At 50.2% G+C, this 23,132-nt stretch overlaps 4 protein-coding genes across 4 annotated transcripts; 2 read left to right on the forward strand and 2 right to left on the reverse strand.

The window, feature by feature from the left end:
• Positions 1–9: 9 nt before the first annotated feature.
• Positions 10–1,988, forward strand: Z520_04743 (uncharacterized protein; the record flags this gene model as incomplete). The annotated part of the gene is made up of 2 exons (XM_016775247.1): positions 10–99; positions 132–1,988. 2 exons carry the CDS (start codon positions 10–12, stop codon positions 1,986–1,988), a joined length of 1,947 nt encoding a protein of 648 aa, XP_016633290.1.
• Positions 1,989–2,686: 698 nt separating this feature from the next.
• Z520_04744 (uncharacterized protein) lies at positions 2,687–3,790 on the forward strand (the record flags this gene model as incomplete). Its single annotated transcript, XM_016775248.1, has 5 exons — positions 2,687–2,896; positions 2,970–3,119; positions 3,224–3,234; positions 3,324–3,600; positions 3,683–3,790. The coding sequence occupies 5 exons, from the start codon at positions 2,687–2,689 to the stop codon at positions 3,788–3,790; spliced, it is 756 nt and encodes a 251-aa protein (XP_016633291.1).
• Positions 3,791–8,657: 4,867 nt separating this feature from the next.
• Z520_04745 (uncharacterized protein) lies at positions 8,658–9,690 on the reverse strand (the record flags this gene model as incomplete). The annotated part of the gene is made up of 2 exons (XM_016775249.1): positions 8,658–9,553; positions 9,609–9,690. 2 exons carry the CDS (start codon positions 9,688–9,690, stop codon positions 8,658–8,660), a joined length of 978 nt encoding a protein of 325 aa, XP_016633292.1.
• A 9,344-nt stretch (positions 9,691–19,034) lies between these two features.
• Z520_04746 (uncharacterized protein) lies at positions 19,035–22,709 on the reverse strand (the record flags this gene model as incomplete). The annotated part of the gene is made up of 1 exon (XM_016775250.1): positions 19,035–22,709. One exon carries the CDS (start codon positions 22,707–22,709, stop codon positions 19,035–19,037), a length of 3,675 nt encoding a protein of 1,224 aa, XP_016633293.1.
• Positions 22,710–23,132: the final 423 nt, after the last annotated feature.

Genomic DNA, 23,132 nt, shown 5'->3' on the forward strand with positions numbered 1-23,132 from the left:
CCTCTTTCCATGAAGACTCTGACGCCTCTTTCGATGAGCACTCTGAAGCCTCTTTCCATGAAGACTCTGACGCCTCTTCCAATGAGGACCTCGACATTGGTACCATTAAGTTGCTAGATGCTTTTGACCAGGAAGAGCCCGACATCGCCACCGTCGAAGAAATCTGCTCCTACAGCGCTTCAGACGACCTGTTTGTTGTTAGAAACAACATTCCAGGATTCCGTAACACGTTTACTGAATCCCACAACATCCTTACCAAGATTGAAAGAAAGATCAGTGCCTCCACTTCTGGAATTCTACAACGTCGAGGTCCGCTGGATTTTCTCTCCAAGGTTCCCGTCCTTGTCGATCCTTCTCTACCTTCTGTCCTGGAAGCCAAGCGTCCGCCGTCCTGGGAGTGGTTCCAAGTTCTGCCAAACACCCTTCATCTGCCGATCGATATGCTCAAAACCCATGCCCTCATCTACGCGGTGCCTGGGAGTACGGAGCACTGTCGTTTCCTGTACGTTGGTTCCACATACTCTCCATCTCGTGGTTGCTTTCTACGAATGGGCTGCTACGATAGATTTATTGAAGCCCTGAAAGCGTTCCTCGAGGGCTTCATAACTAAGGAACAGCTTTACCATGTCACTCAGTGTACTTCGCTCGGCACCAACATCAGAAGAACCGTGGCAGAAGGTGGTATATTCAAGCGGGTCGCTGTCCTCGCTATGATTCCGATGGGAAAAACCAGCGATTTCTCTGTCGCACAAATCAGCGCCTACGTCAAGTTCCTCGAGGCCATGTTCCACACACGCCTCTGGTCTTTCCACCAATCCTCTGATGCCAATGAAAACCATTACTTGAAGCCAGCCTGTCCATGGAAACTCAAAGAATTCGATTACCGTGGTCTCAACTCTCATTCTCCTTTGATGGAGCGAACAAAGGGCCTTGAAGCGGAGCTTCCTGCCTCCGAATTTGAGAAATTCTGTGCCATGCGCATGGAAGCTCTTCGTCAGACATCATTAGCAAAAGCTAGGCTGATCACGCAAGTTCGTGATGCAATGAGAGAAGCCAAATCCACTTCGTCCGAGGCTCCATACAAAGCTCTGGCCAAGGCTTTGGGAGTTCCCCATTCTCATATCCAAGTGCTGGTTTCTCGGATCCGTACGAACGATGCCAAAATGACTGAAAAAGGACGCCGGATATCTGCCCTTCGTAGAGGTATCGAGACTGGCGAATTCAACCGGGAGAGCTTGAAACCTTCTGACCGGCTCCTTGTCGACAAGCGCGAGTCACAATTGAGTCACGAACGCAAATCCAGAGCTAAGCTTCAGGCTGTGAAAGATGGTGAGGTCGAACTGGACAGTCTAGATGCATCCGTCCTCACTCACGTCAACAAGTATGAAAAACAACTCGAATCATCCAGAATCGCGACAAAAGTGATGAATGGTGAAATCGAGCTCGCTCAAGTCGATCCAATATTACGGGGACGTGTTGAGGGTCACATGGTGAAACGCAAAGCCGAAGAGGATAAAGGCAAGGCCAGAAGGAAGCTGGAGCGGGATGCGAAACAAGAAGCGGCAGTCAAAGAGTTTCTATCCTTCACTGCATACTCAGGCATCAACAAGCAAAAATGGGGAAGGGTGATCAACATTGAGATTCAAGAGGGGCGTTGGATTGAAGCTGATCTGAATCCGAAGACCCGTGAGATTTACCGCTACTACAAAGATCGCGAAGGGAAGCAAAGAGCAACCGATCGCAAAAGAAGCAGGAAAATATCAGCCGGCAATCAGCTGGTCAAGGCAGTCAAGTCAGGCCAGCGGGACAAGGATGAATTTACAGCCGAGGAACAAGACCAATACGAAACTGCACTCAAGGCCGCGGTAACCCAGAAAAAATCCAATGAGAAGAAAAAGAAGAACAGGGCTGCACAAAAGAAGGCTGCACAACAGAAGGCTGCACAACAGAAGAAGGCTGCGCCCAAAAAGAAATCCCACGCCAAATGAATTTGGTGGCAGAAAGAATGGTTTTGACGGTGCAAAGATGTTGCCAATTCGAAAAAGAAGCAAGAAGTTAGATGTGCATTTGATGCCGTGCATTTATTATCTGGGTGATGGTGATGGTTGTTTCCAATGTAACTAGCAAAGCACAATGTGTTCGCAAAAGATTAGCATAGGTATCATGTGTAATTCTCACTCTCCAGGACCGGACAATTCCCACACTTATTCTTCGACAGTGACGCTGCTGCTACGACTGCTGATGGAGTGATAGACATGGCGGCTTTTCCACCAGCTCGAGGAGCGACCTTCCTTTTTCTTACTAGTTACATTACCCCATCCTGGCGCAAGTGGGAGGTCTGTACGAGGTTCATGGTCTATGGTTGGCCTGTGGTTCGCACATCCCGAGTTCAGGCCAGACGCTAACTACCCGAAGAGGAAGGCGAGTAGCAGATGTCGGTAGACTGGAAATCTTTGGTTTCGCGAAGACGCTACCTGAAATCAGACTCCAGTCCCGGACTTGGACTTTGAAGCACCCTGCTCGACCAGCTCTTCAGCTCAACCTTTTAACTGTCGCGTGAGCCATTTAGATGATTCCATACCTTGTCGGATTGCCACGTCGTCTTCACTTTGTCTCTCTGCGCGTTGGCATACTCGCCCGAGCTGCTTCGCCGCTAAGATACTACCATTCTCGACCAGGCGCCGGGATGGCTGCCTCTTATGTCGAGGGCAGGGTGCCCTTTTCGCACCCAAGCCTGCCCAAGCCCTGCGAGACATGGTACAAAATATACGGCGACCTCAAATCTTCCTCCACGGGGCGGCCTCTGGTGACTCTGCACGGGGGACCTGGTATGGGGTACAACTATCTGTCCAATTTACGTGGTCTCTCGGATGAATATGGCATCCCCGTGGTGTTTGTGAGTCTCTTTTCCCTCCTAACGCGATCTGTGAAGGAGGTATTCACTCCCCAGAGCTAATACCAGTCGATAGTATGACCAGTTGGGCTGTGGCCACTCCACGCATCTCCAGGAAAAGAGGCTGGACACGGACTTCTGGGTGCCGGATCTGTTCATTGCGGAATTGGACAATCTGCTGGACCATCTCGGGATTTCAGAGTTTGACTTGCTGGGCCAGAGCTGGGTGCGTTTTGTCCCTTGTTGAGCACCTTGCTCCGTCTCCTTGCAGGAGGCCGTTGAATCTCTTGACAAAGCAGCCAAGGGAAGCTAACATGTGCTTCTCTCCAGGGCGGTATGCTGTAAGTACTGCTGCAATTGTCGAAATCCTTACAATTCCTCATTTCTGTGGCCTCCCGACAACTGGTCAATGGCAACTGACGAGCCCCAGCGGTGCCATGTTCGCGATCCGAGGCAGCGCAGGGCTCAAGCGGCTCATCATTTCCAACTCCCCGGCATCGATGAAGCTCTGGGTCGAGGCGTGCAACGTCTGGCGGAGCCAACTCCCCAAGGATGTCGACGAGGCCCTGACCAAGCACGAGGCGAACCAGACGTACGACGATCCAGAGTATAAAGCCGCAGTCATAGAGTTCTACAAGCGACACGTCTGCAGAGTGTATCCCTTCCCTCAAGATCTTCTGGATACCTTTGCAAATGTGGAGGAAGATGTAAGTCTGCCGTCTGCCTGGAGCGAGAATCAATCTTGACTCTTGAGGTCCCCGCGTCAATTTACAGAACTAACGGGCACAGGATACTGTCTATATGACATTAAACGGACCTTCCGAGTACGTCAAGTTGTCCCTTGCAGGATTTTTGGGAGTTCCTTGCTGTCTACAATTCACTAAAGCATGGATCTAGGTTTACCGTGATCGGTAGTTTAAAGGACTGTGCGTGTGCCCTCCAGTTTTCCTTCGATACGAAATTCGCATGTTCTCGGTTGTATCCATCGAATCAGAACACCACTGATGGGTATCTGCAGGGTCTGTGGTGGATGAGGTGAAAAAAATAACCTGTCCTACGCTTCTCGTGAGTTAGCCCCGTGTCATATATGCTGAAGAGAACGGTCTAAACTGTGATCTGCGCAAAACCACTGCCAATTACGAGTGCTGCAGTCTGTTTTGCCCAGTATTGACGGTTTCTTTACCTGTAGCTGAGTGCCGAGTTCGACGAAGGCAGGGAGACCTGTATATGGCCATACTTCTGGGGAATCCCAAAGGTGAAATGGTACCGTTTCTCCTCTGCAAGCCACTGCACGAACCTTGAAGTCCCGGAGCAATATATGAGTGTGGTGGCGGAGTTTCTCAAGAGTGCGTTGGAGTGATCGGTGCTGCACAGCCAGTTGCTCTCGGTCGCGGACGACTTGAAAACGTGGTGTAACGGTAAGCGTCCTCACTTGCCAGATTCGACGGATAGCTCAATCGATGAAGATTTCAGTGGCGTCACTGCCACAACTCGCGTGCTGGCCATCCTGTTGCCATTGGAATGGAATCTGCTTTTCCAGTTGGCAGCGTTGCCAAAATGGTAGTCAAAATTTCTATAGTCAGGACTTCGCCGTGACTATGGTCTGACTAGCCAAGGGCTTGACAAAAAAGCGCCGCAGTGTGATTAGGTGGAAGATATTTTTCCGTATGCCTGTAGACAGCATCTTTGGCTTTCCTAATTAGGTATAACGCGGGTAATTTCTCTTCTGTATACACTAGTCTATAAATGGCTACGTATATTTATTAGTAATCCACCGGTTGAATGACAAGACTAGTGACCATCATTTTAGCAACGCTGGCTGTTCCCTCCTGAATTGCATCTATCGTAGAAGCTCTGGATCGAACCTCTGACTCGGGACTGGCTGGCTCCTTTTCAGTTATATCCGTTTCAACAGCTCTGCATCAGGTCGTTGTTGGCTGGCTGCTAGCCCATTAGCCATCACTCGCGAACGAAACATGGAAGAGGAGGAGGAGCTCGGCCTTACTATCTGACTCTCCCACAGCAGCTCGATCGATAATTGTAGAGTCCGTTGCTGCCTCGAGCTGCAGTTCTCCCCTGAATTGCATCTGTCGTAGAAGCTCTAGGCCGAACCCCTGACTTAGGCCTGGCTGGCTCTTTTTCAGTTGCATCCGTTTCAACAGCTCTGCATCAGGTCGCTGTTGGCTGGCTGTTGGTGCATCGGCTGACTCTCTCTGGTGTGCATCTTCTAAACGGTTGATTTCTTCAAGCTCCTGTTCCTCTTCTGTGTGTGGTTCCTGTGTGGTCTGGCTGGGAGATTTAGTAGAAGCCGATTCGGTATCTTGTCCAGCCCCAAAGACGAATTCAGCGCCGTCATCCTCTTCGCTTTCATCATGTTCGTGTTGTTCACGCTCAAGCTCTGCTTCTGCATTAGTACTGCGGACTGACAAGTGGCCCAGCTTCAATCCCCCGGATTACAACTCTATTTCCATACACCTTCTTGATGCCTCTACAACCCACTGAACTCGGCTGCAGACCTTCTCACTCTCTCACTCAGCCAACAGAACCCTCGTCAAGCGCCCAACGGACTTTCGGAAACCTCTAAAACCGCGACCCACCCACGAGTCGAATCAATCCTTTCTCGGTCTTGACCGTTTGTTACAAAATGACAGACCTTCAACTGCCTCTAAATCGCGAGATCATCCATTCATCTATTCATTGCTCCCATCTCGTGATATCGCAACATATAAGATTGACAGTCCTCTCCGGAACAAGCTGAGTTGGGGAATTTTATCCACAGGGGACTTGAGAGGGCCAACCTGCAGAAAAAGATAATACTTGGTTGCATGAACTAGAGCAAAAAGCACTGATAGGATAGCGAAAACAGCAGGAGGTGACTCGCCAAAACAAGGAGGGTGCTCTGAAACGGACGATCTCATGCAGACTGATGACGAGAAGAAACACTCGATGGTAAAAAGAGAATCGGGCCTAACAACGGTTATGATCAATCTGACGAGGAGTGGAAGTAAGCAGGGGTCGATGGGACTTCAGCCGACCTTCACACCGCGCTCTTACGCCAGGTAGTCCTCCAGACCCTGCGCGTCGCTGGCTTCAGTCCCGCGCGACCTGTTGTGATCGATAGGACTTCAGCCGACCCTGGCAGTCCTCCAGATCCTACGCGCCGCTGGCTTCAGTTACGCGCGACCTGTTGTGATCGATACCGTCACGGATCTCGCAGCTCGCTCTCGTCTCTTACTGGCGTCATCACCGCTCAAAACGCGTTTAATACGTATAATACCTTCGCGTCGACTGTTCAGGACGTGAGACTTACGCTGACCTAGGCCGGGGCATTAGCGCCGCAGAGGAACACCGTAGAGGAGATTGCGGCGGGCTTAGATGAGCAGAAAGAATTATGTTTCTGGTAAGTTCCCAGCTTGATTATTCTTTTAGAATCACAAAGAAGTCTATTGTGGAGGGGATGGTTCTCCGTTTACACCTGTGGTCAGTGCAGGAGATGGAGCCCAGAAGGGTGTACCGAGTCCTCCATACAAAGAAACAAGAGCCTGGGACGGAGAGCTGGTTCGATGTAACAGAAAATTGGAAGATCGACGATGGTCTAATCTTTCAACGGAACCAGGTCTATCGAACCCTCTTACCTGTCGATCGGGCCGTTGGCTTTCGCCTTGATGCTGATGCTGGACCGCAAACAAAAGCTTTGCCTGACTGCGAAGCGGGCGGGAGTGCCGGGGCGGGAGCTGTGATGAGGATTTGAAACCCAACGGAGCGAGAGGTGATGTGGAAAAACGAAAGGATTCAGAAAGTGATGGACATGCACCAGGATTGTGGTCGTGAAGGAGGAAGCTGGAATGTTGACGCATTACATTTGGAGGATGAGCGCCCATTCTCGGAAATGTTTCCAGAAACAGACTCTCAGTACAGTCGCGTCTTCCTTCAGGAGACCACCTACCACCTGTCACTTGTCGCCTGCGGGCATCTGTTCGCCGTCAAATCCACCAAACCAAGCGCTCGAAGCTCTACGAGGTCCTCGGTACTCGACGGCCAATACTGCCGATGGGCGACAAGGGGGACGGATTCTGTAGGTTATATACCCAAGGAACCGCCGAAGGAAGATATGTTGATCCTTCATTGATACTTGCATCTACTCGAAGCCTCCGGATAACTTGTCCAAGGATAGCGGCGGAGTTTTGTTCCAACGTCAGGTCTGGTCGAGTTCCGTTTTGGGTAGACAAGAAATCTCATTTGTTCTTCTGGAAGGATCCCCAGGTAACGGAAGTAGGCCGTCTCTACCTGGGCGAGTATTCGTTCTATTTGTACGACGTTGATGAGGCTGGTGTCAAAGCTCGCGCAAACCCTCAAGCACCGAACTCGACGAGAGCATACCCAACACCAGGAAGCATGAGCAGCACCAAAGTTGTTGCTGTAATCATCCAGGCAATATCGCCGGTATTGTAATAGACATTGAGATCATCGGTGAGAGAGTCTCCGGCAGTTATTGTCGTTCCTACGGCGACGAGATTCCGTTAGTTGAAGCTACTTTCTCGACACACATACCTAGGCAGCTATCTACGTGTACGAAGAAAGGGATACATCTCGTACCATTGCAGACCTCTAGAGGAACGTAGGGAATTGATCCCAAATCCGCTCTCAGTATTTACTTCCCTATCGTCCTTGACAACAATTCCTCTCAGGATCCGCAGCCATGGACCACTTCACGGTCATGATCCTTTCCTAGCAGAGTTCGATGAAAAGGGAAATCCACCCGCATATGATATGTGGTTGCCATTGCCCAGGCTCTCGGCGCTTGGCTCATTATAATAGTCTGCTGGTGCCGCAGGAAGCATCAGCACGAGGCAGACAGCAGGGCTGGCGTGATGTATAGTTCACGAGGTTACAGGCCGGTCCCTTGTCGACCCGTCAGCTCGGTCCGATCGCTGCCATAGACATCTACCTGTTCTCTGACCACAGATTGGGCAGCAGCCACTATCTATTCCAGCGTTGGAAAGGTGGATGTATCCTCAACTTTCACCGGTAAACGCCCTTGCCACAACAGGCAGTGGGTAAGTGGATACTGTAAGCGGTGTGAGTAGTGAGATCGATTTGCCGATCCCGCCCAGGAGACCTGACCATTCGCCCACTGATCACGCTCCTCCACACTGTTCAAAGACTCATTGAGGCGACCAGATACACTCGTAAACACTACTGCGTCAACCCTCTCTCATGAGTACCTAGTCAAGTTTGTCTAGTCCACATGTTTGTTGCAGGATGTGAGGGAGACACGACGAGATGGCAGGAAGCTGGCAGCACGGTGCTGCTAGTCTTTGACCCTGTGGCCGGTTCAATTTTGCCAACGCATAAAGCATTTGCCCACGCCAGTCTGTACCACAGAATCTTCATATCTCAGATAGGTGTCTACGTCAAGTTCCCGTGGATGATCACAATCGCCGGGCATCAAAGAGAATACTACCCAAACATGGGTGAAGACTTAAATTCCCAGGGTTCCCGGCCTATACGTCTCCTCGCCCGGCACTATCTACACTGGCCAAGTGGCTGTTCACCATCAACTGTGTTCGTGGCTTGACTTGTACAGCAGAATACGGTTATAGGAACAAGAAAGTGGAGTTAAGTTTTTCTGTCATTGAAATTCTTGGTATGGATTACCGGCAGGACTAATAATTTTGGTGAGACCATCATGATCCACAGACTGTTGCATTCACTGCGCCACGATCCCGTCGTTGCATGTGCTGTATGTGCCGAATGCCACAACCTATGACAGACTAGTCTCAGAGAATGCAGATTCCAGCTCCTTGGAACGCTGCTCCGAATCCTTGTTCCAAAGTAGGTACTGATTGAAATGGTGAATGACTTCAGGATATGGGTTGTTTAGCAGAAGCTTGGATTTGCACCGCGCTGTTCTGTGATGTTCGTGGTAGCTGCAAATTGGTTTCTCCTCGCGATAGACGTAGTCGGTAAAGTACGGAATTGAGCTGGCGACGGCGTCTAGTAAATATTCGATGTCGGGCCCCCCCTCCTCTTTAACGCTGTCGAAATGGGGCTCGTAATGCACGAGGAGATGTGGCTCGCGAGCGGCATACACCATGTATTTGTGCAAGAACTTCATCAATTTCCTGTTCTCTGAATTGCAGAGAAGTCGTCGTCCGGTGAGCCAGGCGTCATAACTGACTGCGCCTGCACAATGGAAATTGCGAAGCGAGTCCATGATGGCATTGCAGCAAGCTTCCATATCATATTGATCTGCGAAGATGTATGCACGAACAAGGGTTTCGACTTTCCATCGATCGGACTTGACTGCCTTGTGAATCTCGTCCAGGTTCTTTTCAACGTCGTCAGGTTCAGATATTTCGAAGTATTCGAATGTGAAACTCGGACCATATCCTGGTACCGATTTCAACTCCACTGGAAAAATGTGGACAGATTCCGTGTACAGAAAGTCAAGGATTACGGCGAATGCGTGGGGATCGGTCTCGGGGAGTTTGATTTCACATGTCTGGGATTCGAGCCAAGGTCCATTCACCATAACGTCGAAAGGGCGCATTTTCGTGAGAGTTCCTGAGTGAACCTGAAATTTTTGTGGCGGAACTCCGACGAGAACAGTGATGGTTTCGGACGTAAATCGGCTGAAGTAGAACGAAAGGCCGGCGACTAGTATGAAAGGGTCAGCGTTGTTGCCTCACGTACATACTTTGGAGATACGAACCTCCCGGTAACTGCTGATAACTACCGTCGACCTTGTCCCCAGGGACGGCGAGTCGATGATCTGTCGGGCGCAATCCATTCATTGCTTCTGGAAACTTATTGGGAGAAAGACAGACAGGTGCTGAAACCTTGTTGTTGGTGCAAGTGGGTTTTTGAGAAAGAGGGCCAGGCCGTTCCCGAAGTAATTGGCGGTCTGAAGGAGGAGGAGGGTGAGGGACCAAATAAAATTTCTGCTTTATCACTTTCGATTCACTTGAAGGTGGTTGAAATAAACGCTGGGATCTAAGTCCCGCCACAATAGGGCCCGCCAAGGTCACCTTGCGGATTCCGCCATTTGTACGGTGTCGACTGCAGAAGAGTCTGATAAAGAGGATCTGAGAAGAGTGATAAGTATAGGGAGGATAGCGATGATGGTGATCAGGGAGGCTGACAGTGGTGTCGCTCGGGACTAAGATAATTCACGGGTTAAAGAGTTCTGGCATGTATGTAGGTATCATGAGGTGAGGTGAGGTGAGTAGATAAAATCTTGAAAATGGTATGTTCATCCGGCTCGACGTCCGGCAGTATGGATGGCGACTCTGTCCAATCCTACTGAGATCCGACTGGTGGTGTCGTGGTTATCATAGGTGCGAGGGATTCAGGCACCATGGAATTGAAATGAGTTGAAATGTGCCTTCGAATTGAAAAGTGTGTTATTGATGTTGAATGAATGAACACGAGGCTCCAAGTTCCGCCACGACGGAGCTCGCCAAGGTCACCTCCTGGATCCCGCCGTTTTGTACGTGGTCGGCTGTGGACGAGATCGATAAAGGAGGTTTGAGAAGTGCGGTGAGCAGGGTGACGTTGGTGAGATATTCTCCGCTTTCGACAATAATGGGACAGTAGGAGGGTGATCGCGGCCGAGGGCGTCTGGTATAACTAGTCCAAGATGAACGCAAGAGATGACAGAGTGGATTTTGATGTGAGATGACACTTTAAACTGAATGGCCACTTTACTACTCTTGTTCTTGAATTTGAATGTACCCATTTTTCTGAAATCGAGAGTCGACATGTTTGCTAACGTCTCGGTTTGGACTATCCGATTCTCTTGCTGCAACCCCATCGATAATCGTAGCGTCTGTTGCTACCTCCAGCTGCTGTTCCCTCTTCATGGGAGCTTGAAAGCTGTATGATCCTCGGTGAGCATTTTCCGGGGGGGCCAAGAAATCGGAATCCCCACACCCACCAAGGTGCGCGACAATCTGTGGGGACGATGTTGGGCCATCGCAGTGACGACCCACCTAGTCTGTACCTATATCTACCACTGTTAAACCCCATCTTCCTTACCACCACCATAGTGCCATACAGCATGATACCACGATACCAGTTATGTCAGTCATCACGGAGTGGTCCAGTGAGCACAGGAAGGAGCGGCTGACGGAGCGGGCGGAAGAGAAGGCCAGGAAGAAACAAGTTCGATTTGCGGACGTTGGGCCACGGCTTGCATAGAAGAAGCAACCCAAGAGTAAGGTGAACATGATCGAGAACCGCCCCAAGCTTATGCGGGCCACCGAAAGAAGATTATCGAAAAGCTCAGTCCTCCAAAGCGAAATTGGTGGACTGTGATGTCTTGACAAGATAGGAAAGCCGATCCATAAGGGCCGGGCTAAATGGCTGTCAGGACACGCCGACGAATTGGCACAATCCTTCAGCTGTGAGTGATTATCGCAAATATGTTGCGTCGGCCACGGTGTCTGCCAAGGAGCTCAGACATGTGACCATATCAATAGTCTTATCTTCCAGCTCAGACACGCGACCGCACCTCCTCTTTCAGCTCAAAGAAGTCGCAACATTCGATACTGAATAGTCAAATTTGAGAGTGCAGCGGTGTATCTGCCGAGCGCTTCTCCCGGGGTTGATAGGCTTCTCACTCAAGCCACGGACTCCATGGACGGTGACGGAAACCTACACTTGACCAGCCAAGTAGCAACCCAAATCTAGCTGTCGACGGCGGGGATGGAGATCCTTTTGTTGAAGAAAAAAAAGACTCTCCTGAGGTTAGAAGGCCCTTCTTCTGGTGTCGGAAGATGATCGTCGAGATCGCGGATTTCTTCTCGGTTGGCTCATTTTCATACACATATTTGAAGCTGAGGTCGGTTTATAATTGAGACAGGAGAGAGAGCCTGGATATTACTGCCACGCCATCGCTGTAGAGGCCCATGAATGTCAACCCTGTCGAAAGCATCCGTGTGAGAGTATTGTAGGTGTGGTGTTGATGCGCGTCAAGGCCATGAGTAAACTCAGCAAGACATTCGAGTCTCCTTGTGCCTCCAAGGTCAACAAAAAGGAGTAAGCAGGGAAAGGACTTCTGGACCGCGAGAGCAAATGCCATCCCACGGGCGGCATGCATGAGATTGATCAGAGAGACATGGTCGACAAGTGAAGTCACCATCATCGCTAACAAGAGTGTCTCGCATTGCTGTCAAATGTCGTCCAGGAGTGCCATTGTACCTCGAAACACATCAGGCATCTTAGCTTCTGAAACCCATGTGTGATTCGCAGCGGGCTCGCTCCTGAACCAATAATCTCTCTGAGTTCTAGCGCTGGCAATTTCCGGGCCCGGTGCACTGCCTGGAGATTAAAGTCCCTTTGTGTACCTCGTACTCGGCACCTGGACTCGCTATACCCTCGCATCTGTCGAAATATTGTACCGTCACACTGCGGTCCCCGATCCTTCCTTGCAACAGCATGACGCAGATGAATCGTCGCCGTAAAGTCTTCGCTGCACTTCCCAACCTCGGTAATAACGTGACAACAGGGCCGACTGACGAGCGATATAGCCTTCCGTGTGTGATCCACACTTAACGGCAACGGATCCGGGCACCCTCATTGAGAGGGTTAGGTGTCAGCCCATGTAAAAGCCTCATTATTTTCTGGCAGGCTGCCGGTCCATTCTTCTTGAGACCCTGACGGTAAAACCGGTAGCTTCCATAGTGTCTGTACTTGTAGACATCGTGGCTGCCCTATTGCGACCGTGGGGACAGGTGGCCATAACATATTTTCTTGTACTTCGTCTTCATTTCCGCTTTTGATTCAGAGTCATTGATCACCACACTAGAGACTGGCGGAAAGCCATCCATGATGGCTCGATCCTCAAATATCTTTCAATAGTCGTCGAGGCTCTTGGGCGCTAGAGCTCCTCGGCCGCTGCCCCCAGAGGCAGGGCCATTGTTTCTGCCTCAGTTGGGGCATCCTCCACCCTAGCCACCACCGCGTGGTTTCTAGTTGGTATTTGCGCCCGTCTGGCCACCACCGCGTGTTTTCGAGTTGGTATTTGCGCCTTGATTATTCTCCCGCATTCTTAGATAAGTTTGGATTGTTGCTGTTATTGAAGTGGGCTTTGCTTTATTGGTTGCGTGTGTAAACTGCCCTTCCCTAGGAATGTAATCATCGTCGCCTCTATCGCTTCCAGTGGTGATCCGTACATAGGAATATCTATTCCGCAAGTTAGATTTACCGGGAGTATATTCCCCCTTGTCTGCTTGGGTGATATTGGCAAAATGTCTCCGTTGGTTGCCTCCTGGTTGATATTGGTTTCCAGAGTGGTCATCTTTGATTTTCAACATGACTTTAGCGGCCAGTATGGTTCTGAATATGGAGGCTTTGTCTGGAGAGACAGATTGATATGTCTGTATTCTGGCTGCGTCAATTCGCTACCTCCCAACAGTTGATGTGTATCCAGCGACCAAGGGGCTTTCCCAAGCGTCATTTGAATCCAGGGCCCCTTTCCTTGTTCGGCGTTCCACAAGACGAAACGCTGGAGTGTGCCGGTCAATTGTGGTCAGTGTCTCAGATCTTTGTCTAGGACAATTCTCTTTTCCTTTGCTTTGAAGCTTAAGATCGGGTCCAGAAGATCCCGTCTTGATCGGCTCGGCCCTGATGGACTCAGCTTTCCTCGTGCGTCGAAGCCATGTACGACGGTGAGACCTTGCCGATTATATAATTTAAATAGTGTCGAAAATTATATCTTCCCCCATCCATCTTCATGCTGCTGTTGTTTGCTGACAGATTGGAAGGTGACGTCAGTTCTGATGTGCTCGAGTTTGGTCAAGGCTTGTAAAACGATTGTTGGGGCGCATTTAGCATGCGTGCGTCTTGACGTGTTCTTGTGCAATATCCAAAGGATCCTCAATGCTATGCGCTGGATCGTCATCGTCAGAGAACAGGCCATTGTTTGATATTGTCGGCGTCGGCGTCGGCGTCAGACAATGTCTTACTTTGCTCTGAAACTGAGCAATCGGTAGAAACCCGCCTCGCCGAAATGCTTCCTTTCCGAGCTGTCTCCTCCGCTCAGTTCTGGAAGTTATCAAGGAGAGAATTAGCGAATCCAAATTCTGCCTGTCTTGTACGTTCGAAGAGCAGGGCCGAGGCACTGTGGATTGGATCTGGAAGCAGTCTCTTGTGCCGCCAAACGCGTCGTTTTCTGCTCGTAACATGATCAGCATCTGGAGTTCGAAAGTGCACTCTGACGCAGACTGACCCGATTTCCGATCAGTCGCCGATAGGATTTGATGAGGGAACGGTGAGAGAAGTTTACATTCTTGGCGTGAAGCCGAGTCATACGAACGGTTCGTTGCCCTGTACCGAGTACAAAACTGGGGGACTGAACTTCTCGCTCGCTATCGTCGTGTTACATATATGCAGTTCAGCCACCAAACGCCTGAGGTTTCCAGTTCCTGGCATGTCTGAAGTGACAAGAAAATTCTGCTGGTTGCGATACGTATCTTTGTCGGCGTCCCGGTGGCGCTCAATTGTAGCCCAAGCTACTTCTGGTGGCCCAGACGCAATAGGTGGCAGGATGTCGATATCCAAGGTTCCGGTGAGCGTCACCAATTGTAGCCACGGACAGATGAGTAGTCTGCGCTACTATTCGATGAACAATCAGCCAGGGTTATTAGACAAGACTTCACAGTCAGATGGGCGGATGCTTTGTCCCCCTCGTTGAAGTTTTCTTGACATTCTCTTCTGACCTTGAATACATAGTTTTAGTTCTGCTCCTTTCTCTGTGCTCCAGGAGTCTTGCGCGCATCTGGGTTTTTGGTCTTCTGTGTCTCCCACAGCTGACTCGACCCGTGCACTACATCCGAGCGTAGCAGGGTACCGATCCCAGCTAGCGAAGGACACTCTTAACGGTGTCTTTACTCCACAGCTCTGCTGTGTGCTTCTATGTCAAGAGAGGGAGACAAGAGGACAATCCTTCTTGATTTCGCCGGCCACAGTTTCGAAGCCCAGTTGCCTTTTCTTCGTGCTGAGAGAACGCTCTTGGACATTACCATCCCCGGTTGCGATCATGGAATTCGAGGCCGCATGGCTATGGCGCTGTGTGACTCGTGGAAGCCGCGATTGATGAGGGGATGGCAACTCAATTGCTTGGGTGGGCGACGTGGCACTCTTCGGTCGCGGTGGGAACAGAATTCCACTGCGAAAGAAACCTTTGAGCAGTATGTATCGAACATGCGCAAACAAGCAAAGCAGTATCTCAATACCATACGTGGTTGCAACTGTCGGGTTACCACAGCCACTGGATGAAAACCGTGGTATGTTGATGCCTCACCTCTCTCTTCCGGTCCCTGTGATTTTATGCAGGTACGCCTTGTAGAGATGCGCTTCCAGATCTTGGCTGCCCAGCTGTCCAAGTCTAACATCAATCAGAATTGTTGAAATGCCACGGATGGTGTCTTATAGTTGCACTCGAGCGGGAGCATGGGGCGGTGCTGCTAGCATCTTCGCATCGCGATAAGAATTGTTCTCGAGTTTGACGTTACTCGTAGTCCGCGAGGTTTGACGAAGCTCGAATCCATAGCCGTCAGAGACCGTGAATTAAGATCAGCGCCAAGAGCCCAGTCGGACTCTTCTGGGCGGAATTGAGAAGAGCCGGGGTCAGTCCCGCGGGATAAGGACGGTCCTTCGATTCGATCCTGTGATCTGAAGCTGTCGTACACTGGGGACTGAGATCAGCGCCGAGAGTCCAGTCGAACTCTTCTGCACGAAAAAGCTAGCACCCCCGGAGTCAAATGCCTCATCCGGAATTCTCTCGCAGTCTCGTTCAGGTGTCCCCCCAGCAGGAGGTTGCTGTTCACCAGCCGGTCGTGATCTCTCCTTTATTCGGTGTTTCCATAGCTCTCTTCAATCGTTTTAGATAAAGCCAACAGAGAGCAGCAACGAGATCCTGAATGCAAGAAGCATCCGGCGACTCTCTCTTTGTGGAAGCGAGAAGAGTTCCACTCTGAGTACGCTGCTACGATTCGAAAACCGAAAGTACTTCTATGCTACGTCACCGTCCGGCCAGCGACTCTCGACCGAGGAGCTGTTGCAACGTATCACCACAGATAGATTACTCGACGAATTCTATACTAGATGGACCAATTTTCAGCTACCAGACAGATTCACCGCAGCAGTTCTCTTAGGACCTGGAATTCTCAAGATAATTTGGCACGGCTTGTATGCGGATGAGGTTCTCGCGCTGGGAGGCGTTTTACCAGTGCGTTTACAATCGTGGTAACACACCATGGATGATCCCACTTAGGTCATTAATGATATCATCGTTGGATTGAGGGCCAAACGAACTTGGGTGTGAAGCGGTTGATGCATTAGCTGCTATCGGGCTCGATATGGCGTGGCGATCCCACCCACCTCGCCACTTCATCGAGTGGGCGCCGAATAGAGTTACCGTCGGCTAGGCTATCCGATGCATTCTGAGATTGGTCAATGCTCCGGTGGGGTATCCCTTGCGACGGAGTTATCGTTTGATCGTGGCGGTACGTGTGACATACGAGCGGGCTTTGCACCGCGTCCATGGGCAGCATTAGCATTATTACTGAAGGCGGCGACAACGATAATTCCACCATTGTTTGAACCTCTGGACGAAGCTTGTCCTCCGCCATACCCACAATAACGAAAGCGGGTGACCCTCGGGCGTCAAAGGAGCTTCTGATTCAAACAGCGTTTGCATTCGTTGGAACCGCTTGTCAACTACGTTGACTTGTGAATGGGTTGTTGGTCTTGGGCCCCTATCCTGCTGCGACTGCATTTCGTAGAAAACAGCGAGACTGCCATGCGGTGGGGTGCGAAAATTGTGATTCTGGCTCGATGTGGCCTGCGCCCTGCTGATTTGAATTGGTCGGACGTCGATAAGATCCGATTGTTGACGAAATCATCTGCAACTGCATGAAACATCCGATCTAGAGTCAGCGCACCTCGTACTTGGTACAGTGTCTGCTTCAGAATCAACTATAACTTACTTCTTCGGCTCTAGAGTCGAACTGCTTATATGGGCCTATGCCGCAGACTTCGCGCGCTGGTTCGGCGGTCAACGCCACCTGGGCTCGCTGGGTTTTATCGGTCGCTCGAGCGGGGTCCCATAGGCACTGTGGGCATTAGGGGCAAAGATGTATGTAACAGGGCCGTATGGATCCAGGTATCTAAAGGAGAGAGTTGTGTCTGACAGCTAAGTAGCGCGTAAGAGAAGCAAAGACGCTAACGCCCTAACAGCACCCGGTGGCGGCGCCGGCGCTCGGCCTACCTAAAGGCAACTCATACTTAGCCTCACCCACGTGCTCAATTGCCTAACTGGTATTACAATGCTTTCTCTGATCTCCTATTTCATGCTTGCTGTTCAACAAATCATCCAGATTATCTCCATTCCAGTTGTTGTCGGGCTTGTTCTTACCTTCTACTTCGTACGCGCGCTCAATCCAGCTCAGCCCGACAGACGCGATTGTACACCTTCTTTCTTTCATCATTCTCAGTAACTTTGGGAAATTGTCGGCAAGGGGACGAGGTGGCCAGACTTCTCTTCCATCTCACTCCAGGGGTCGTGGCAGTGGCATTAGTGGAGTCGGGAATCGAGTTGGTAGTCCTCGTGGTGGTCGAGGTTGCGGCGTTGGTGGCCCTTAATGGAGAGGCGCAAACGCTCCCAATGTCTCCTCGTAAGAAATCCCATTGATGCCCCGGCGCCTTTTCCAAGAATAAAGAACTGACTGCTTCACCACCCTACAGTTACAGTCCCGGTGATGTTGCCCAGCTTGACGTCAAGGCCATGGAGCTTGAGGACAACATCGAGAAACACGTTCTGAGATCATCCCGCCCCGGTCCAAGTCTCCCCATCCCTCTGGGATTTGATATAGGGGGCCGCAAAATCTTACTTTACATAAACCACATGGGTATCGATTGGGGAACGTGGTGCTCTACAGCTACGATCTCAATTTCCCAGAAGAGACGGCCTTAAAAGGGTTGATCAGCAAGAGACACAAGGAACGCTTGGGCTCATTGTTGCTGGAAGAGAATTTCCCTCGAAGCCGTTCAGGTATTGCGACAGACTTCAAATCTATACTCATCAACAACACGCGTCCAGATCTGCCATAACATGCCTACAGGGTTGCCCTTAGAAGAGAAGGTGAAGACGTGCCTGCTGCAAACGCCAGACGCTTTGGGATTCATGTGCTTCCTGTTGGTACGAACATTGTCTCTCAACTTCTCACAAATCTGGAATCAGCCAACGCTAATGAAGTCTTCGGCTCCAAGGAAACAGCTATTCAAGCCTTGAACATCGTCATGGGCCACAATCTTCGGGTGTCTTCATAAATTGCGTCGATCGGAAGGGATCAACACTGTCCCAAACCGCCTCAGCTGTCTGAGAGAGTCGATCTTGGTGCCGGACTGTCAGCGATTCGCGGATTCTGCGTGAGTGTCAGAGCGGCGACAGGACGTATTTTGATGAACATGCAAGTCAAAAACAATCCGTTCTACAACCCCGGCCCCCTCGTACAGCTAATGGAGGACTTCGGGGCTATGCGCGGTTTCAATATGCACGGACTCGAGAACTTTCTCGATAGACTCATTGTCCATACCACTCACACCGCCCGTAGCAGTACCGGCCAACTCATTACAAAACTCCGGGTCATCTATGGGCTTGCCACAGTAGAAGACAGGGGGAAAGCTTCCCCATCCGCCCGGTGTCTCCCACTATGGTGCTGGAGCAAGCAAAATACAGTTCTGGTTTGAGAATGAGGAGAAATACATCACTGTGTTCGACTTCTTCAACGAGAGGTACAACGTCACACTTAAGTATCCTGACATGCCAGTTCTCAATGTCGGCAGTAAGCAACAGCCAGTGTATTTACCTGCGGAAGTATGTCAGACTCCATCGGGGCAAGCGTTCAAGCACACATTGTCAAGTATTTCATCATCGATTCCACTAGCTATCCATCTCTCGTATTCTGGAGAATCTGCCTGCTCTATGTACAGGAACTTTTCTTTTCTGACTATTTGTTTGTGCTGCCTTCCTCACTCCAAGCTCACGGTGGTATTTTTCATTCGCACTTTTGATTGACTTTGCCTGCGCTGCCTTCCCTCAATGCTGTGCTCAAGCGGTGCGTTTCTTTCCAAACTACCAGGCCCAGGGTGGATTGGAAAGCGGCATGGTATTCCAGTCATTCAGGTCAACCTCCTGTCCTTGATTCTGAATCTTGTCTTCAGCATTCTTGGTTTCCTTCTCATCATGAACCTGGTCTTCAGCATTCTCGATTTCCTTCATCTCTTCCTCAAGCAAAGCTGCTTCTTCCTCGTCCTTAGATGTAAGGGGTCCAGGTTCGTCTTGTGGTGCGTCCCAGCCGTCGCCTCCAGGTAAGGTTGCCGTTTCTGAGCTAAAGTCGACCATGTTTTCTTCGAAGAAAGGGCATTTGATTGGGTTCTCGGCTTGGTCATTTGCTGTGATTGCGTGTCTAAGACCGGACTTCATGTACGACTTGACAACTCTCATGATGCGATTAGATTTGGTTTTGTTGATCGCGTCTTTGTCGATGATGTAGTAGAAGCCATATCTAGCACGAGTATGAGCAACGTTAAGGCGATTGAGTTCATTCAAGAAGCCTCCTCTTCCACGAACAGGCATGTCGGTAATTACAAAGTCGCACTCCACGCCCTGGATTCTGTCGACCTTGTCAATGTAGATCTTGTCATATTTCTCGTCAGTGAGCCTCAACCGGTCGAAGGCGGCGAGATAGAGAAGGTACTGTGCGCCATAGTAAACGAAGATGCTGACTGATTTATCGGGAAATCTGTCCACAAGATCCTTTGCGAGGTTGATACCGTACTTGACGAAGACTTCATTGTATCGAGACTTTGTTGGGGATTCACTGGTGGTAGTTCCTTGGATATCAATGAGAATTGCGGTGCGTTCACGGCCAAACCTCTCCTTATTCCAGGCACGAACGTCTCGAGTGAACGGACGATGCTCTAGGTTGACAGACTCATGGTTTGTGAGCTTGCCTCCGTATGAGAGCTCGTTTGGAGGGCCGGCGATGTCACGGTCCATGCGATGTTGAACAGTGAGCATGGCGGAGGGGGCACCACCTGAGACCCAACGATACATGAGAGAGCGAAAGAGTTGAGCAATGAAGTGTCCGTCCTCGGGAGAAGCTGCAACAAAGGTCCGCAGTTGCTGAATGTCACCAATCTGAACGAACCCAGTTGCCTGAGGGTAATTTGCGCGAAGGGAAAGAGCTTCAGATTGTTCGGTGCGAGCGGCTTCCTCAAGAATGACCAGTTTGACAACGTCACTGCAGGCGCTTGCATATTTGTACTGTATGGCAAGAGAAGCAGTCGTGCAGATGATGGTTGCATTGTGGATGACATGGTTCATAAGCCTCTTGAGCTCGCCTTTGAATTTGGCTCTTGTATCGCGAGTCAACTCGGTCCCATTGCATACTTGTTGGTAGAGGGAAACAAACTCATGGAATTCTTGCGGTTGTGGAGTAGGATCGCCTTTGCCGGCTGGAATCTTTCCGATGACTTGCAGCATGCGAGTGCCGACTGCAAACTTAAGACATTTCTCCGTGACACGATCATCTGGGACGAGCTCGACTTCGAAGGTATGCTCGCGCTTGTAATTTTCATAGGCAACCATGGAGAAACGGAGACACTCAAAAGCTTCTCTCTCTTCCGGCTGGAGATCTTCAACAAGTGTAGGACGATGTTTTGGTATGATGCCAGCCTTTCTCGCTTCCAACTTTGCGGTTCGTGTGGCAATTTCTTTTTCGGTTGAGAAAGAGAAGATGCGAATGAGATATGCGTTGGGGTTGTTTTCGCTCATAATCATGTTATGCAGACGGAGGGCGAAGGCGTCGATAGGGGTGTTAGCATTGGAAGCCACGAGGACGTGAACATCGGACAGTCCAGCTCTGACGAAAGGGCGCGAAATTTCGGTGCCGACATAGGTCTTTCCAGTGCCTGGTGGACCTTGAATGATCGCAGCGCCGGCTGGAGCATTCATACAGTGATCGATGGCTCGGGATTGACCTTCGTTGAGTGTATGCATGACCTCCTTTGGGTTAGAGACATAGGGAAGAATAGGCTGAAAGATGTTGAAGGTAGGAACGGCTTCAATGTTGTTTCCGATAATGAGCTGCTGAAAGGCAACAGCAAGGGCAGAGCCTTCGGAGAACCACTTATTCAGCAAAGCCATACCGACAACTTTGTCTTTGTAGACTTGTTCATTCTTGTCGAAAACGATCTTGACTCTCATCTTGGGACTGGCTCGAAGGGCTTTGAGATTCTTGACAAGATCGTCTTGTGCCGCGAGTGGTATGGGTTTGACCGTCAAGCTTGGATGTCCGAAACTATCGTTCTCCATGTCGTAGTAGTTTGTGACATGAAGAGGGATCAGAGTAGAGGGTAGACCAGGAATGGCTTCAGCGACAGTAGCATGGAGCTTACAGTCGTCATCGTCTTCGATTGCGGGATCGTGAATGTACAAGGAATCCCCAGCTTGCAGACGGATTTGATCTTCGACGGGAACATCCAGAACGCCGAGGAATGCACGATTTCCACCCTTGACCAGCTCGAGGATGTAGAGATCGTGTAACTTTTTCTCATATGTGGACAATTGAGAGAGAACATATTCTTGCTCTTGAAGGTCACCGATGCATTGCGTAACGAGTAGCTCGTCGTAGTTGAAGTACGAGTTTTTGGCTGCGACGACACAATGTTCGGGGCGTTGATTCTTTGGGATGAACTCTTCTTTCTGGATAACGAATCTTGATTTGCCGGGACAGATCCACTTGGTCATGGGATGGATGGATTGATCAACAGCAAGTTGTTGGTGTAGAGCGGCATAGTTCGCATACGTATGCTCCGAACCGCAGATGTGAAATACCAAAGGGAGATTTGCTTTGATATGATCTTTGAGACCTTGAACTTGCGGAGCTGAGTTGGGGACGAGCAAAGATTCACAGTTCAACTCGCTGAGCTCATATGCAATCAAGAGCGCGTAGCAGCGATTGAATGTGGGAGCCAGGTTTTGGAAATCTTCATGCTCAACCTGGGCGATTGTCATCTTATTGATGGCATCGGCACTGAAACGCATGACGACACGGTAGTCAGCGACTTCAGGGAAGGCCTTGGACGACTTTGCGATAATAACTTGGATGTGTGAGATGTGCTTGTCGCAGATGAAGGAAATTCTCACGTCCGAGTCGATTCCGTGAAGCTGTTCCCCTGTCTGGAGGTTGAGAATGGTGCATGGCCATGGAGTACCAGCTGCGTAGGCTTCGATGCCATGTATGGTCTCAATTTCAAGCACACCAAAATCTGCCTCGTCGAACACTGTGATCGGTCCCTGCTCTTCGACATTCGCATTCTTGTTTTCCCAGACCTTTGCTTCCTTTCCAGGTTTTTCTTCTCGAGGTGGCCTGGCTTTGAAGCCCTTTTGGGTAATTCTGGAGCTTGAGTGCTTGGGCTTTTCGGTGCGCTCCGTCTCACCGCTAGCAATGTCGAAAGCTTTTGTGGCGGCTTTCTTGGTGAAGGACGCGCCCTGTGCATTTTCTGGGATCACAAATTGAGTTCCAAATGCAGCCGAGAGGGATTTGAGATCGACTGATGGAAGGGGTTTGACAACTAGAGGAGAAGATTCAAGACCGGTGGCATCTTGGTCGGAGGGATTCTTCGAAGAGTCATTGTTAGAATCAGACACGATTGTCGAAGTGCTGCTTTCACTTACTCGGCCGCCGGACGAATTGTCGCCCCATTTGTCATTCCAGCCATCTCCAGAGTTTGGATCAGCCATGATGGAGTTTTTGACCGATGGTGGTGATGAAAATGATTGCGAAAGGTCGAATGAATAAGCCAACGGATGATGGATGATGGAGACGAAAGAGAGGTTTGGTCTCTGAGAGAGTCGGTGGAAGTGAAGAGTTGAAAAGAGTTCCAACTTGGGGAAAGTGAAAGATAAATGAAGTCGTGGACAGTAATTTTCTCCCAGCTTGGCGAGAAGATGAAGTCTGCCGCACTCGTCGTAAATTCACTGTTGACGTTCGCCAGTCTGAATAGGGATCCGGAAAAAGTGATTCATTAAGTGCTCATTGATGCTTGTGGAAATAGAGGTGAAGTTGAAAGCAAGGCTCGAAGACCTGCCTCGTGGAAACGTCTTACAGAGACAAAACCAAGCGGTCCACGAGAAATGAGTTCATTATGGGGTTGACTTGTAGGT

The sequence above is a fragment of the Fonsecaea multimorphosa genome, assembly GCF_000836435.1.
Source record: "Fonsecaea multimorphosa CBS 102226 unplaced genomic scaffold supercont1.8, whole genome shotgun sequence".
NCBI lineage: Eukaryota > Fungi > Ascomycota > Eurotiomycetes > Chaetothyriales > Herpotrichiellaceae > Fonsecaea > Fonsecaea multimorphosa.